Consider the following 17,890-nt stretch of genomic DNA (forward strand, 5'->3'; position numbering starts at 1 on the left):
AGAGAAATCTTATACTTTCCTCTTTAACCACAGAAAAAAATTTAAAAGAAATCGACTAATATATTTTTTTTGGTAATTATTACCCACAATAATAAAAATAAATACAGAAATAAAAATGAAAACCTTTTGGGAAGCATCAAATATCAAGCTAATTTTTAAAAATTTTCTAATCAGCAAGATCTGGAACACTAAAGTAAAAGAACAAATAAAAAAACTAGAGATGATGATATCCATATTACAACCTATATGGACACATGAAGACCAATGAACAGGTACATATAAGGAGCTCATACAAATTACTTTTAGAAATAAGAACTATCTGCAATAAAGGGTAACACTGTTTAGATTTTCTATTCTAGACCAGAATAATGATAGCCAAAAGAAAACATATAATCTTTAGCCTATCATATCAGCAACAATAACTAAACACACACCACACACACACACACACACACACACACACAAAGGCTAAAATGAAAAGGGCACTTGGTAAGACCAGAGATTGGTAACATCTTTCTGAAAAGCAACGTGGAAATACCAAGATTTTTTCTAAACAGTAAGCCTCACACTAAGTAGACTCTCAATAAATATCTGTTAAATACGATTGGTTAAGGAAAATAAATATGACACATCTTGGCTTTACCAAGGATAGCAACAAAGCTCTTAAGACCAGAAATATATTCTTTTGGTTTAAGAGAAATGAGTACCTCCAAAAGTAAGGGAGATTATTCTAAGCCAATGAATACGTGACCAAATTTTAAAAATTTCCCTTTGCTGCAACACATTGTATTTATAGTTAACAATACTGGATTGTAGACCTAAAAATCTCTTAAAACATAGATCTCATGTTATATGTCTTTGCCACAAAAACAACAACAACAATCCACGCCTCCCCCCCACCCAAAACACCCCACCTTACCTTTGCTGGATGTATACAAGAGTGCAGACTGAAAGGAAACCAACTGAGTGTCAGTAAGACTCTCTTCCACTGACATCTGTACTGCATACCCAGCATCTGGGTTTACATTAGGCAAAGACAGTAAGTCTGTTGACCGAACAAAGAAGTTCCCATGGAAGGTATGAATGGAAAGACCTAGAAGAGAAAACTTTATCAAAATCGTTTATATATTTTCATTTTATCCCTGTCACTTATCAGACTGGCAGAGAGTAAATCTAAAGGTTTAGATGTGATACTGTGATTTATGATAAGAATATATACTTGATCTTCACCCATTTCTGGCAGAGAGCTCCTAAACTCTTAGAATTTCCTAAGTGATGAGAGTCACAAAGGTATCTCTTGCTATGTTGATGGAGTGACTTTTGGCAAGAACCTAGGTAACCTAAGGATGGGGGCTGGTTACCAGAGGACCCAACCATGTGATTAGAAGGCTGGAACTTTCAGTTCAACCCCTACCCCACCAACATCCTTCAGGGAGGGGAGAGGACCTAGAGGATGATACAGTCACCAACCGCCAATAATCTAAGCAATCATGACTATGTAAATAAGCCTTCATAAAAACTCAAAAGGATGGGGTCCTTCGGAGAGCATCTGGATTGGTGCACACATGGAGATCTGGGAGGAGTGGAGCACTCAGAGAGAACATGGAAGCTGCAGAAGCTCCATGCCCTTTGCCTTCTCCATACCTTGCCCTGCACATCTCTTCCATTTGGCTGTTCCTGAGTTATATCCTTTTATAAAAAACCAGCAATCAAGTAAATAAAATGTTTCTCTGAGTTCTGTAAGCTGCTCTGTAGCAAATAAATTGAACCCAAAGAGAGGATTTTAGGAACCTCCAATCTATAGCCAGCCAATCAGAGCACAAAAATAAACAGAAACCCAAAGAAGCTACTGTGGTAACTAACTGGTTATGAGTGACACTAATACCTGAGTTGTTTGAAGATGTGTCAGCCTTATACAAGTGTTATTTGATACTTTACTTAAGATGTTACATATGTTTTATTACCAGTTGTTTCACTCATTTTTTCTTTTTATTACAATGATAATAGAGAACTCCATTTGGCAAATGGTTTGACCAACAGATTTCAACATCTATCTAGTGGACAGGTTGTGGATCCTTATCTTTTGATATCTTTTTTTTTTTTCTTTTTGGCTACACATTTCATATAATCTTTCCACTGCAAAAAAAAAAAAAAAAAAAGATTGAGTCCAGGGTGACTCAGTCGGTTAAGCATCTGACTCTGGTTCAGGTCATGATCAGGCTCTGTGCGGACAGCTCAGAGCCTGGAACCCGGTTTGGTTTCTGTGTTTCTCTCTCTCTCTGCACCTCCCCCACTCACACTCTGTCTCTCTCTCTCAAAAATAAATACACATTAAAAAAAAAAATAAGTTAAAAAAATGATTGCTTCACACCTCTTAAAGAACAGCATTATTTTAAAATATGAATGAAAGATTAGAACCAGGTTGATAATGTGAAGGAATAAAATATCTGGAATTATTTTCCATTTTCCTAAGAGAATAGTTATTATCATTTAGCAGCCACAGGCATTTATCCTGAAAAATACACTGGATTAAAGCATTCTGAAACTTTCAGACTATTTCCAAAGCAACACTGAGGCAAGGTTAGTAGCAGTGCAGATAGAGAAGAGCACAAATAAAAAGATCTCCTACTTGTAAGATCAATGGTGGGGATGGTGGCACAATAATGAAAATGTACTTCAAAACAAAACAAAACAAAACAAAACAAAACAAAACAACAAAAAAAGAAAATGTACTTAATGCCATTCAACTGTATACTTTTAAATGGTTAAATAAAAAATTTTGTTATGAATAATTACTGCAATTAAAAAAATAATTGTTTGGGGCGCCTGGGTGGCGCAGTCGGTTAAGCGTCCGACTTCAGCCAGGTCACGATCTCGCGGTCCGGGAGTTCGAGCCCCGCGTCGGGCTCTGGGCTGATGGCTCAGAGCCTGGAGCCTGTTTCCGATTCTGTGTCTCCCTCTCTCTCTGCCCCTCCCCCATTCATGCTCTGTCTCTCTCTGTCCCAAAAATAAATAAACGTTGAAAAAAAAAAATTAAAAAAAAAAAAATAATAATTGTTTTATTAAAAAAAACACCTTTCACTACTACTACTTCTGTTCAAGACATGGAATAAAAATCCATGCCTATTTTTGGTGGGGCGGGGGGGAGAGGAGGGATATGATTTTTTAAAATTAGATATAATTCACATACCATAAAAATTACACATAGGGGTGCCTGGATGGCTTAGTTGGTTAAACCTCTAACTTCAGCTCATGTCATGATCTCACGGTTTGTGAGTTCGAGCCCCACCTTGGGCTCTGTGCTAACAGCTCAGAGCCTGGAGCATGCTTCAGATTCTGTGTCTCCCTCTCTCTCTGCCCCTCTCCTACTCACAATCTCTCCCTCTCTCCCTCCCTCCCTCCCTCTCTCTCTCTCTCAAAAACAAACACTAAAAAATTTATAAAAATTACACATAAAGTGTACAATTCAGTGGCTTTTGGTATATTCAAAAGAGTCCCGTTTTATAATGTTTCTTCTCCATTCTTTTTTTTTTCACCTAGGCTCCACATCCAATGTTGGCTTGAATTCATAACCCTGAGATCAAGAGTCCCATGGTCTACCGACTGAACAAGCAAGGCACCCCTTATCTATTATTAACTGCATATTCCATCAGTGTAAGTAAAATATCTTAGAAGAGCAAACATGAAATAAGACTAGCTGAAAATGTGTATTTACTGGTATCAAAAGCAACATTTCTATGCATATGTTAAAAAATAAAAGTCCCACCTTTCGTGCACCGAATCCTCATGACTGCCTCAAAGCCAATCTTTCGAGTGAGGTATCTCTGTAGTTCCTTCTGTAATTTCTCTACTTGCACTGGGTTCTGCTGATGGTGGTAAGAGGGATAGTAATAGACACTACCTGCTGAATACCGAGAAATACAACCTGGAAGAGAACACACACTTTTAAAAAATCCTGCCATTAAGTGCTATGACTGCACCAAAAAAACTACTGGTATTTGAATCAATTCTTCCTTAGCCTCCCAAAGTATTATCAGAAAAGAAAATTTCATTCTTTTAAATAGTATAAAAAAGTCTCTATTATAAATATTTAGAGTAGAAGACCAAAAGGTTTATAGTAGACTGATTAACTCTCCCAAAGGAATAAAAATCCCTTCACTTTGTCCTCTATTTGGAATATTATCATATAAATACCATTTTCACATTCATTTGAAAAAAAATAGTCATGAGGAAGAACTTACCCAGAGAAGCCAAATCAGAATACTGTCCACTAAGAAGAAATAAGTCAACGGCTACCTGCTGACCAGAACAATCCAAGGCTAATTTCTTATAGAAGTCAGTGGATGGTGTCAAGTGAATTTCCTATTAATAATAAATTATATAAAGAAAAATTTTAAATTAAATTGTCATAAAATTTTTATGTTTTTTAAAACTTTATTTATTCATTTATTTTGAAAGGGAGAGCTCAAGGGAGCAGGGGAGGGGCAGAGAGAGAGGGACAGAGAATTCCAAGCAGGCTGCACAAGGTCAGCACAGAACCCAATGTGGGGCTTGAACCCACGCACAAACTGTGAGATCATGACCTAAGCTGAAATCAAGAGTAGGACACTTAACTGAATGAGCCACTCAGGTGCCTCTAAATTGTCATAAAATTTTAAAATCTGTCTATATATACCAAGATGTTAACAGGTAACCTTGGGGGGTAGTCTAAAAAAATCCTTTATTTTTGTAATATTTTTTCACTTTTTCAGTAAAAAAACATGTACTGCTTAACTATTTTCTACTTTGTTTTACCTTTATTTTTTATCTTTTGAGAGAGAGCAAGTAAGCGAGCAAAAGTGAGCTGGGGAGGGGCAGAAAGAGAGGGAGAGAGAAGATGGAAGTGGGCTCTGTGCTGATAACGGAGAGCCCAACGCAGAGCTCGAACTCATAAACTATGAGATCATGACAGAGCTGAAGTCAGAAGCTTAACTGAGCCACCCAGGTGCCCCTATTTTGTTTTACTTTTAAAAAGAAGTATACCTATTATGCCAATTTCGGTAATCAATTTAACGTTTACTATGCTGGAAACGGTTCTAAACAATTCATGTGTATTATCCATTCAGCCTTTTGAACTACTATAAGAAGCAGGTAACTACCATTATTTTCACTTTATAAATAAACATAAGGAAAGAGAAGGGCAAAGAAATTAACTACTCAAGTTCATACATCTAAAAAGCAGAATTTAGGGAGACAGACTCCAGGACTGACACCATAATTGTAGCACATGGCAACTCTCATCATCTTTTGAAAAATACTCATCTCAAATTAAGTTTATACATACAAGGTGTTAAAAGCAATTCTATGGCAGTCAGTATACCAAACTATGACTACGTTTTAGTGTTTATCCATGTTCTACTTTGTCCCTAGAAGGCATATTCCTTAGCTGCCAGACTTTCTCATCAAAGGCAGGCTGCATTGTGAGTAGCATGCCAAATATCCAACAGTAAAGTAAGAGTCAATCAGGTAGAAAATGTAATAAAATAGAAATTATGACATAAAAGAGAAATGCTTTATCTATTTCCTTATACTCCCTACTCTCCACAACTGAAAAGTAAATGAGAAACAAGCTTTGTGGTCAAAGGGACAGAGCAGAACACCACCATGTACAGTAACATACATGTGATGACACCCTCACCTTAGCAGAAGACCTTTGGTTGGGCTCCTCTCGCGGTCTCAGGGCTCCCACTCCAAGAGTAGGAAGTTGTGTTTGAAAGACAGACATTCGACCACCAGTTGGGGACATCAGCTTAAAGGCAGCCTGAAGTGCAGGACCCAAGGCACTCTGCGTTTCCAGGGTCTTGGTGAACATTTGTGGCAAAGTTTTCAGTAAATCTTGAACAAGCTTGTAAAATAAAGCAAGAAAACTCAAAGGTGTTACAAGTAAAATTTTTTTTCACAAAAAATCAGTAACTAATACAGTAGACAAGACACCGAGTTGTGATGATGGTCAGAGAATCTACAGACAGTACAGTAAACAATGAAGTTGGTCAAATGACAAGAAAGCCATTTTAAGTCAACATTATAAATTGGCAAGCAAGACAAATCAAAATTGGGGCCTTACAGTTCTTGCACATGCAGTAGTCCAGCAAGACTATAAGTCCAAAATGTATCCAAAAGAACCATCACAGGTTAGAGATTTGTTTTATTTTAATGCCATGAAACATGGCCTTCTCAATCACCTCTACACACATTATTCTTTTCAGTTCCAAAGCAAGTTTAACTCTTCCCTATTGAAAAGTCTAAGATAGCCAGTAAATTTGCCAACTAGTAATACCACTACAAAAGAAAAACAAAATGAAAAACAACTACCTATTCAGGTTTATTGTACAAATAAGGAGAGTCAAAGGGAAAAAATGTACTTCACACTATGGTGAAGTCACTGTTGCCAACAGCTAAGACCATAGACTTGCTAGTTAAAATGTTACCCCTACGGCATATATGCATGTACAGGGTAGACAACATCCCCCCTTCAGACACATTCTGTTCACCTCTCACTGTATTATGTCATGGCAATTTCCAGGCAGGTAATAAGTTTCTTCTGAACTGACCCCAATGACACTCTGTGAATCAGAAAAGCAAAGGGCACTGAAAGCAGCCTAGCTAAAGTGCTTCTATGTAGTGACCAGAAGCTTATCTGAGCAACCCTCCCAATTTCCCAAATGGCTGGCAAGGCAGGTTTCCTTCAGGTTTTCCTCCTTTATGTAATAGGCTTATCTTCTACCCTATTACAAGCATCTTGCTATATCAGACTTAAAAGCCATCAGTTCAAGGGTAAACTCAAGAGCTGTTCATCTGATGAATTTTAACTAACAGCAAATATAAAATGTTACACGTCTTAAAAATACCTCAGAAACAAACAAAACTTTACTTAAAGTTCATTTTGAAAATATAATCCTTCAATATTATAATTAAGTATGTCAGATAGGAAAATGTGCCTTACCTCTTTACTTTCATTTAAATTTACTAATAAGTTCTCTGGCATAGGTATAAAAACATCTGAAAAATAAATAAATATTTCTTTTAAACAAATCTTAATTGTTAAAGATGTTCCAAATACTTAACACTGATACAATTAACTGCCCCCATATTTAAAGAAAAGCCACCTTCTCTACTATTACATATACAGCAGTGTCTACCCATGTTCAAAAAGCCACCAAAGTAGCATTTATTTAGGTATTTACTGCAACTTATCTGTTACCATGTATAAGGTAAACAGCCTCCTAGAAAATATTAGATCATATTAGAAAATATTGATCTATAAGCACTCAGTAAGGGTTTGCAGAAGTGCTCTGCTTCTTAGGTTAAAGACACAGTTTAGAATGCTAATTTACATTCTTGCTTAGACCTGGAAGCCAGCATTCTTATCATTAAAAAAAAAAAAATGTTGAATAAGATGACATACAAGAAAGCTGTCTTTACAAAGAAGTCACATAGCCCACCAACTGCTCTGTCATTCAAAAAGGAGATACTCTCATAAATGAGGCCCCCACCAGTGCCTATACTTCTGAAACTACAAAATCAATTACATCAGAAGATAGGCTAACTGACCACATCAGATGAGCTCCTCAGGATTCAAATTTATTGTTACTTAGGAATTAAATTCTCTTCCTTAAAAAGGGAGCAAATGGGGAAGGGAAATGTCGGTGGTGGTGACGGATTATGAGAAGTCTCACTTTCTACATTTTGGTACTGTTTGTGATTTTTTAAAAAAAGGCTCATTACAACCTTTGTAAAAAGTAATACCATAAAAATAATGTGAAACATTATTTACTTGACCTGTCACATAAAAATTCTGTTTAGATTTCTTCTTTTTTCTTTAGAACTAGAAAACGTTTAATAAAAATTTTACAGAGATACAATTCACAAAACATGGGGGCGCCTGGGTGGCTCAGTTGGTTGAGTGTGCAACTTTGGCTCAGGTCATGATCTCACAGTTCGTGAGTTTGAGCCCCGCGTCGGGCTCTGTGCTGACAGCTCAGAGCCTGGAGCCTTCTTCAGATTCTGTGTCTGCCTCTCTCTGCCCCTCCCCCACTTGCACTATGTCTCTCTCTGCCTCTCAAAAATAAAGAAACGTGGGGCGCCTGGGTGGCGCAGTCGGTTAGGCGTCCGACTTCAGCCAGGTCACGATCTCGCCGTCCGTGAGTTCGAGCCCCGCGTCGGGCTCTGGGCTGATGGCTCAGAGCCTGGAGCCTGTTTCCGATTCTGTGTCTCCCTCTCTCTCTGCCCCTCGCCCGTTCATGCTCTGTCTCTCTCTGTCCCAAAAATAAATAAACGTTGAAAAAAAAAAAAATTTAAAAAAAAAAAATAATAAAGAAACGTAATATAAAAAAAAAAAACAATTCATAAAACATAGAATTCACCCTCGTAGAAGATACAATTCAGTAATTTTTTAATATGTTCACAAAATTACACAACCATCACCAGTAATTCCGGATCCTTCTCATCATCCCGAAAAGAAATGCCACATGACTTAGCCGCCATTCTTCATGACCCTGACAACTCTCACAGCACTAGGCAGCTGCCAGTCTGTCTCTGGATTTGTGTACGCTGGACACATCGTACTAACAAAGTCACACTATGAGGTCCTTTGTGACTGGCTTCTTACACAACAAAATGGTTTCAAGGCTCGCCCATGTGGTAGCATCTATCAGTACTTTATTCTCTTTCATTGACAAATATTTCATTGTATAGATACTTTTTTTGTTTACACATTCATCAACTAATGGATATTAGGGTTGTTTCTACTTTTTTGGCTATGTTGCTATGAACATTCACATGCACAGTCTTAATTTTCTTGAGTATATAAATATTGAGTAGAATTGCTGGATCATATGGTAACTCTATGTTTAACTTCTGGAGGAAGTGACAGACTGTTTTCTGTAGTGGCTGCAACATTTTCCATTCCAAACAGCAGTATATGAGAGTTGTAATTTCTCCACTTTCTTGAAAATAATTTGTTACTGTCTTTTTTAAAATCCCTGCTATGTGACATACAGCAAGGGACATTCCATCTATCAGCTTATGTATAAAATTGAGAGGCTGGACCACATCACTGAATTCACAATTTGGCCCATCATCAGAATCACCTGTTCAGCGAACAATGCAGTAAGTATCTGGGTAAACAGGTTAGGAAATAAAGCTGATTTTTTGTGAGATTTAAAATGACCAAGACAGAAGGGAGCTCTCCTCAACTACTACCTTTTAAAGATGTACAGTGAATCCTCACTATTCATGGATTCTATATTTGCCAATTTGCCTACTCAGTAAAATTTATTTGTAACCACAAAACCAATACTCATGATGCTTCTATGGACATTCATAGACATGCTGACAGCAGCAAAAAAAAAAATTGAGTTCTGAATTTCCTAGTCAGTGTAAGGTAGCATTTCATTGTGGTTTTCATTTGTATTTCCCTGATAATTTAGGATATGGAGCATCTTTTCAAGTGCTTATTGGCCATTGAACACTGTGTATTGAATAGAGACAGGTCTATTCAAATATTTTGCTCACTTTTTAATCAAGATGTCCTTTTCAGGTTAAGTTGTAGGGCTTCTTTACACAATCTCAATATAAATTCCTGATCAGACATATGATTTGCAAATATTTTCTCATATTGTGGACAGTCTTTTCACTTTCTTGATGGTATCCTTTGAAACACGAAGTTTCTGAAGAAATCAAATTTATCCTTTTCTCTCTTTTTTCAAACTAATCTCTACATCCAATGTGAGGCTCAAACTCATGACCCTGAGATCAAGAGTTGAATGCTCTACCGACTGAGCCAGCCAGCCTATTTTTTCTATTTTTTCTATTTTTCTATTTTTTGTTGTTTGTGCTTTTGGTGTTATACCTAGGAAATCAACCAATCCAAGGTCACAAAGATTTACTTCTGTTTTCTTCTATTTTAATCTCATACTCAAAGGGCGCCTAGGTGGCCCAGTCAGTTAAGCATCTGACTTCTGCTCAGGTCATGATCTCACAGTTCATGAGTTCAAGTCCCACATCGGGCTCTGTGCTGACAGCACAGAGCCTGGAGCCTGCTTCAGATTCTGTGTCTCCCTCTCTGTCTGCTCCTCCCCGCTCATGCCCTCTGTCTCTCAAAAATAAATAAACATTAAAAAAAAAATTTAATCTCACACTCCAGTCTATGAGTTTTGAGTTAATTTTTCTTAACTGTGGTTATGAAATATACACAATATATGGGGTCAAGAGTCACATGCCCTACCAAGTGAGCCGGCCAGGCATCCCTCAACTTAACCATTTTTAAGTGTACAATTTTTAAGTGTACATACATTCGCAATGTTGTATAGCCATTACCATTATGTATTTTCAGACTGTTTACATCATCGCAAACTCTGTACTCACTAAATAGTAACTCCTTAACCCCTGGTAACCTGTACTCTACTTTCTATCTCCATGAATGTGCCTATTCTCAGTATCTCATATAAGCAGAATCATACGATCCTTGTGCTTTTGCACCTAACTTACTTTACTTCGCATGTTTTCAAAGTTCATCCGTGTTATAGCATGCAACAGAATTTCATTCTTGAGTATATGTATATACCACACTGTTTATCCATTCATCTGTTGATGGATACTTGAATTGTTTACATATTTGGCTACTGTGAATAATGTTGCTATGAACCTTGGTATGAGTATTGGTTTGAGCCTGCTTTCAATTATTTTAGGTATATACTGGGAGTAGAACTGCTACATCATAATGACAACTATGTGTTTAACTTTTTTGAGGAATTGCCAAACTGTTTTCCATAGCACTGTACCATTTTACATTCCCATCAGTAATGCATGACAGTTCCAGGGTTTCCACATCTTTGTCAAAACTTATCATGTCCTATTTTTTTGATAATAGCCACTGTAATGGATGTGAAATTGTATCTCACTGTGGTTGTGATTCGTGTTTCTTTTTTTTTCTTTTGGTTTTGAGAGGTTTGTTTGTTTATTTATTTAATTTTACTTGGTTAACACAGTGCGATATTGGTTTTAGGAGAATTTATTGACTTGTCACTTTACATACAACACCTAGTGCTCATCACAACAGGTGCCCTCCTCAGTACCCATCACCCACCTAGCCAATCACCCACCCACTTCCCTCTGTCAACCCATAGTTTGTTCTCTATCATTAAGAGTCTCTTATGGTTTGTCTCCCTCTCTTCTCTTCCCCCCATTCCCGTATGTTCATCTGTTTTGTTTCTAAATTCCCACGAGTGAAATCATAAGGTATTTGTCTTTCTCTGATTTATTTTGCTTAGCATCACACATTCTAGCTCCATTCACATCATTGCAAATGGAAAGATTTCATTCTTTTTGATGGATAATAATATTCCACTGTATATACATTGCACATCTTCCTTATCCATTTAGCAGTCAATGGACATTTGGGCTCTCTGTAGTTTGGCTATTGCTGAGAAGCATATCTCTAATGACTAATGATGTTGAGCATTTTTCTTTTCATGTGCTTATTGACCATTCATGTATCTTCTTTGGGGAAATGTCCATTTAAGTCCTTTGCCCATTTTTGAACTGTGCCATTTTTTTTAATCATTGAGTTGAGGAGTTCTTTACATGTTCTAGATATTGATCCTGCATCATTCATATGATCTGCATATATTTTTGCCAATTTTGTGAGTCCTCTTTTCACTCTTTTGAAAATGTTCTTTGATGTACAAAAGGTCTTAGTGTTCATGAAGTTCAATTTATTTTTTGTTACCTCTACTTTTGATGTATACCCAGGTAATCGCTGCCAAACCCAATGTTATAAAGATTTTCCTCTGTTTTCTTTTAAGAGTTTTATAGTTTTAGCCCTTGAGTTTAGATCTTTGATCCATTTTTTTTTATATGTTTTAAGTAAGGGTCCAACTTCATTCTTTTGCATGCTCATTTTCCTCCGAATCATTTGTTGAAAAGACAGTTTTTTCCCTATTGAATGGCCTTGGTTTCCATGTCAAAAATCAATTCACCATATATGTGAGGGTTTATTCCTGGGCCCTCTATTCTATTCCATTACTCTTATATGTCTATTCTCAAATACTTTTTGAATGAACGAATGAATGAATGAATGAGGGAAAAAGAAACCTACATTTAATCTGAGTTTGAACATTAACTTGTTTTTGTTGCCTTGTCCAGAATTCACTTTACCTCTATTACTGTTTCCTCTTCTGTAAAGGAGGGATTAGACTGAAGGACTCTTACAATTCCAACAAGCTTATCATTTTATACTCCAGGTCTTTTCCCTCAATATAATAGAGTCATATCGTATACACTATATAACATGATATTTCTAAAACTGAAACTTCCTAAGACATTTCAATAATTTAAAGTGTATAATATATACCTTCAATATCTGAAACTATTAGCATCTGAGGTTGAGAGAGACCTTCTTGAAGACTGTAGAAGTGGATTGTACTATCAAACGTAATGAAGCCAATTTTTGTCCTAGTATTGCCAGGAAGCCTATAAACAAATTCAGAAGAGGATTTCATCAAGTTTTCCCATATAAATATATATATATACATATATATATATATATATAATATCTGTGAAGAGTTAACATGCAAATAACTACTTTGGTATTATGGGAAGTGTCCCAACATAAATGTTCAACCCATTCAATGTTTAATTAGCATGAAAACATACCCTGCACAAAGTGAAAACACTGCAGAAGCCAAACAATCAACAAAACCAAGCAATAATAAAGCAATCCAAAACTCATTACACCTATATGAAGTTAAATAAGTCACACAGGAAATGGCAGATAAAAAATACTTGAAAGTGTATACAAAACTTTTCATGTTCTTGTAGTGAAAACTTTGTAGATGATTTTAATTTATCAAAAATAATTTTAAAAAATTACCATAAATGGTAATTCCAAAATATAAATTAAGTACTGCACTTCTTTTAAAAGTTTACCCAAGGACTCTTGGGTGGCTCAGCTGGTTAAGCGTCCGACTTTGGCTCAGGTCATGATCTCACAGCTATGAGTTCAAGCCCCACGTCAGGCTCTGGGCTGACAGCTCAGAGCCTGGACCCTGCTTCATATTCTGTGTCTCCCTCTCTGCCTCTCCCCCACTTGCACTCTGTCTGTCTCTCTCTCTCAAAAATAATAAAAACACTAAAAAAAGTTTTTAAAGGTTACCCAAATCTCTTCTTATGTTGTTTGTCTTAAGAAGAGCAGTAAGGAGCACCTCACTGGCTCAGTCTGTTGAGTGTCTGACTTCAGCTAAGGTCATGATCTCACGGTTCTTGAGTTCAAGCCCTGCATCGGGCTTTCTGCTGTAAGCACTGAGCCCACTTCAGATTCTCTATCCCCTACTCTCTCTGTCCCTCCCCTGTTCACTCTCTCTCAAAAGTAAATAAACCTTAAAAAAAAAAAAAAAAAAAAAAGAGCAACAGGAGGATTTGTCTTAAAGAACTTAAATGTGTTGACCTATAGTTTCTTAAGGAGAGGGACAAACTAGTTTTCATTCTTGTTGCTCATGCTTAGATGAGTCAGTGGAGTTTCACATCAACAGACAATCCCCATATACAATCTAAATTAAAAATATAAATACTGGGTACACTGGGTGGCTCAGTCAGTTAAGCATTCAACTCTCGATTTCGGCTCCAGTCATGATCCCAGGGTCATGGGATCAGGCCCCACATGGGGCTCTGGGCTGACAGCCAAGAGCCTGCTTGAGATTCTCTCGCTCCTTCTCTGTGTGCCCCTTCTGCACATGCTCCTGCACACACTCTCTCTCTCAAAACAAGTAAATAAACTTAAAAAAAAAAAAATGCCAGAACAAGAACAAGGAGGCTCCTTTCACCAAGGTGAAGGACTTAGTAGTCCACTTCTGATATGATTTGATACTTCACATTCTTCCACACAACACAAGAGCACTTTGTTTCATTACACTGAAAAGTCATACTAGCTTTTATGGGTTACACTAAGTATCTAAGGAACCATTTAACATACAGATATTTTAAGAGACTTAAGACATAGGATAATGAAATGCCACTTGTACACACTGTTTGTATTCTTATTTCAACAAACTTACAGTAAAAAGACATTTCTGAGACAACCAAAACTAGAACCAGGTATTAATTCATATTATGGAACTATTGCTAATTTTGTATAGTGTAATACTTGAATCTTAGGGTTAAAAATAATTCTAAGTACTTATAGTTAAAAGGATATGCTGACTATGGTTTGAGTAAAAATACTCAAGGGGAAAAAAGTGTTTATGTATGGGAGGAATTAGATGAAGCAAGAACAGATGAACGCTAAAAATATTGAAGGTGATGGGGCGCCTGGGTGGCGCAGTCGGTTAAGCGTCCGACTTCAGCCAGGTCACGATCTCGCGGTCCGTGAGTTCGAGCCCCGCATCAGGCTCTGGGCTGATGGCTCAGAGCCTGGAGCCTGTTTCCGATTCTGTGTCTCCCTCTCTCTCTGCCCCTCGCCCGTTCATGCTCTGTCTCTCTCTGTCCCAAAAATAAATAAACGTTGAAAAAAAAAAATTTAAAAAAAAATAAAATAAAATAAAAATAAAAATATTGAAGGTGAGGGATAAGTACCTGGAAGTTCACTACATTCTTTCTATTTACTACATGTTTGAAATTTTTTCATTTAAAAAAAGTAAGGGGCACCTGGGTGGCTCAGTCGGTTGACGGTTTGACTTCAGCTCAGGTCGTGATCTCATGATTCGTGGGTTTCAGCCACACACCAGGCTTGCTGCTGTCAGCACAGAACCAGCTTTGGGTCCTCTGTCCCCTCTCTCTCTCCCCCTCCCCCACTCACACTCTCTCTCAAAATGAATAAATATTTTTTTTTAAGTTAAAATAAATTTATGTTTCTCAGAGAAAGTGAGATCTAAAGTTAACGAATCAATTTTATGGAGTTTTAGAACACAATTATATAGCATTTTTTCTATTTTGACACTACTTATTCATTTTGCTAGTTTCAAATTTAAGATGAATTAAGATACTTACAAATCCAGATTGTCTAACAAACTCTGGCAAACTGTATTCAAGTATCCAGTTTCAACGGCATTGTGAGATACATCAAACACAAAGAGATACACTGGAGGTTGAGGTGGTCGTAACTGAAGAAAAGAAAGATCTCAATAAATCATTTCAAAGGATTAAATCTAAACTTATCATCTGTCTGGCCCACTTACAGCAAAACAACAAACATTATCTATAGATTAAGACAATTATAAACAATAATGGATTGAGAAAACAATACAAAAATAACAAGAATTTTAAAAACAGGCAAAACTTTATTTTTTTGAGACACATACTTATAAAACACAAAATGAAGATGTGATTGCCCTTAGAAGAGTTTTTCTCTAGGACAGGAAGAAAAGAAAATGTGATCAGAAGGCATTCTGGGAGTACTGGCAATGCTCAATTCTGACTTGGGTGGTACTAACACAGGTGTTTATTATTTGGTAAACTACACACTTATGTTTTACAGACTTTTCCATATGTACACAATATTTCACAATATAGGGAAATTATAGCTGTGACTTCATTTCTCAAGTGAGCCTGAGCTGGTTCCTTAACCAATGCATTTCAGCTAAAATCCATAAAAAAGTACAACTATATTTTAAAATTCCAAATTTAGGGGTGCCTGAGTGGCACAGTTGGTTAAACATCTGACTCTTGATTTCAGCTCAGGTCATGATCTCACAGTGAGATCAAGCACCGCTTGAAATTCTCTCTCCCTCTCTCTGTGCCCCTCTCTTGCTCGTGTGTGCCATCTCTCAAAAATAAACAAACATTTAAAAGAGAATAGAATAGAATAAAATAAAAAATTCCAAAGTTAAAGATTTGTTTTCAATTCACTAAAAAGCATCAAAAAACCACAATGAGAACTGGGCATGTGGTATACTAACTTTTATATTTTTATGCACAGATCACTTGCCAAATCCATAGCATCTCTCACCTATGAGATAAGTGACGAAGGAGCAAAACATCTTACAATAAGCAAGTTTACAAATTTAAAGGAAGCCACTTTTGTAAAACCTGGGAGACAAAAGAGCCCTAGGGAGGGCAATTCAAAAGAACAGAGGCTTCTGATTTTTTGGCTTGAATTCAACAGACACAGCTACACTACAGAAAACTATTACCATTTGTTTTTTATTTCTTAATTTTTTTAATGTTTATTTTTGAGAGAGCATGAGCAGGAGAGGGGCAGAGAGAGAGAGAGAGAGAGAGAGAGAGAGAGAGAGAGAGAGAGAGAGAATCTGAAGCAGGTTTCAGGCTCCTAGCTGTCAGCACAGAGCCCAATGCAGGGCTCGAATTCACAAACCGCAAGATGATGACCTGAGCCAAAGTTGGTGTTCCACCAAGTGAGCCACCTAGGCACCCCATTACTGACCATTTAAATGTCACAAAACTGTCTTCTACACTGAACTTTTCTGTGATGAAAAGAAAATGCACCCTCATAATTTCTATACCAAAATGGTGTCCACTGCCCAAATAGAGGGAGATTACCCTACAAAAATATAACAAGGTAAAATAAAATACTAAAAGTTCATGTTAAGTCTTATCTTAATATTCCCTTTATTTAGAGAAAATTATGGCATGGTGAAATAGTAACCAAATCAAAGCCATGGATTTTTATGCAAGCTCTCCCACTTACTTAAATGGTATTTAGGAAGTCACTTAACCGAAGTTTGTTTTCCTACCTTACAGACAGGAACAACATTCACCTAGCTTATTTCAGACTGTTGTTTATGATGATCAAAAATACCTAAGTGCTGGGGCGCCTGGGTGGCTCAGTTGGTTAAGCGACCGACTTCGGCTCAGGCCATGATCTCGTGGTTTGTGAATTCGGGCCCCGCATCGGGCTCTGCGCTGACAGCTCAGAGCCTGGAGCCTGCTTCGGATTCTGTGTCTCCCCCTCTCTCTACCCCTCCCCTGCTCACACTCTGTGTCTCTCTGTCTCTCAATAATAAATAAACGTCAAAAAAATTTTTTTAAATGTGTAAGTGCTAAGGCGCCTGGATGGCTGAGTCCACTGGACGTCCAACTACGGCTCAGGTCATGATCTCACTGTTCGTGGGTTCAAGCCCTGCTTCAGGCTCTGTGCTGACAGCTCAGAGCCTGGAGCCACCTTCAGATTCTGTTTCCCTCTCTTTCTGCCCCTCCCCTGCTAGCACTCTGTCTCTTTCAAAAATAAATAAAACACTAAAGAAATTGTTTTTAAATGTAAGTATTCTGTAAAATGTAAAGTGCTAATTTAACCTTGGGCATAATTATTATTTTAAAAATGCAAGACTTTAGATATTCATACAAATGTATAATAGTACTTGCGAAAGAGTGTTTATCATGGCATTATTAGGAAAAAGTTGGAAGTGACTTAAAAGTAAACATGATCCCAATATTATATTGTAAATTTCTGGATTGATGCACAAGAAATATAAGTGAAACTTTACACTTTTACTTTTCAAATTTACCCCTGTATACTTAACTACATTTATAATGAACAAGTATAACATATAAAATTTAAAAGCATACAATTTTGGTAAAAGATGACACAGTGTTTTATTTAAAATCTAGTACTAAGTAATATACTATATAAAAATATATTATTTATATAATTTTATACAATAACATATAAAAAATGAAAGCAGGGTTGGGAATGCAAACTGGTGCAGCCACTCTGGAAAACAATATGGAGGTTCCTCAAAAAACTAAAAATAGAACTACTCTACGACCCAGCAATTGCACTACTAGGCATTTACCCAAGGGATACAGGTGTGCTGTTTCGAAGTGACACATGCACCACAATGTTTACAGCAGCACTATCGACAATAGCCAAAGTATGTAAAGAGCCCCAAATGTCCATCGA

The 17,890-nt window shown here is 37.0% G+C and overlaps 1 protein-coding gene across 2 annotated transcripts in view; it reads right to left on the reverse strand.

Annotated features, from left to right (window-relative positions):
* SEC24A (SEC24 homolog A, COPII component) overlaps positions 1 to 17,890 on the reverse strand; it is a 73,234-nt gene that overhangs the window by 18,575 nt on the left and 36,769 nt on the right. For both annotated transcript variants that reach the window (XM_086703811.1, XM_025924127.2), the window contains 7 exons: positions 15,022 to 15,134; positions 12,392 to 12,510; positions 6,983 to 7,038; positions 5,678 to 5,884; positions 4,242 to 4,362; positions 3,767 to 3,925; positions 920 to 1,093 (listed from right to left, as the gene is read on the reverse strand). In XM_086703811.1, the coding sequence (XP_086559937.1) occupies positions 920 to 1,093; positions 3,767 to 3,925; positions 4,242 to 4,362; positions 5,678 to 5,884; positions 6,983 to 7,038; positions 12,392 to 12,510; positions 15,022 to 15,134 (949 nt within the window). The remainder of the gene's footprint in view (positions 1 to 919; positions 1,094 to 3,766; positions 3,926 to 4,241; positions 4,363 to 5,677; positions 5,885 to 6,982; positions 7,039 to 12,391; positions 12,511 to 15,021; positions 15,135 to 17,890) is intronic.

This window comes from Puma concolor, chromosome A1, assembly GCF_028749965.1.
Source record: "Puma concolor isolate L17-30 chromosome A1, mPumCon1.1.hap2, whole genome shotgun sequence".
Taxonomy (NCBI): Eukaryota; Metazoa; Chordata; class Mammalia; order Carnivora; family Felidae; genus Puma; species Puma concolor.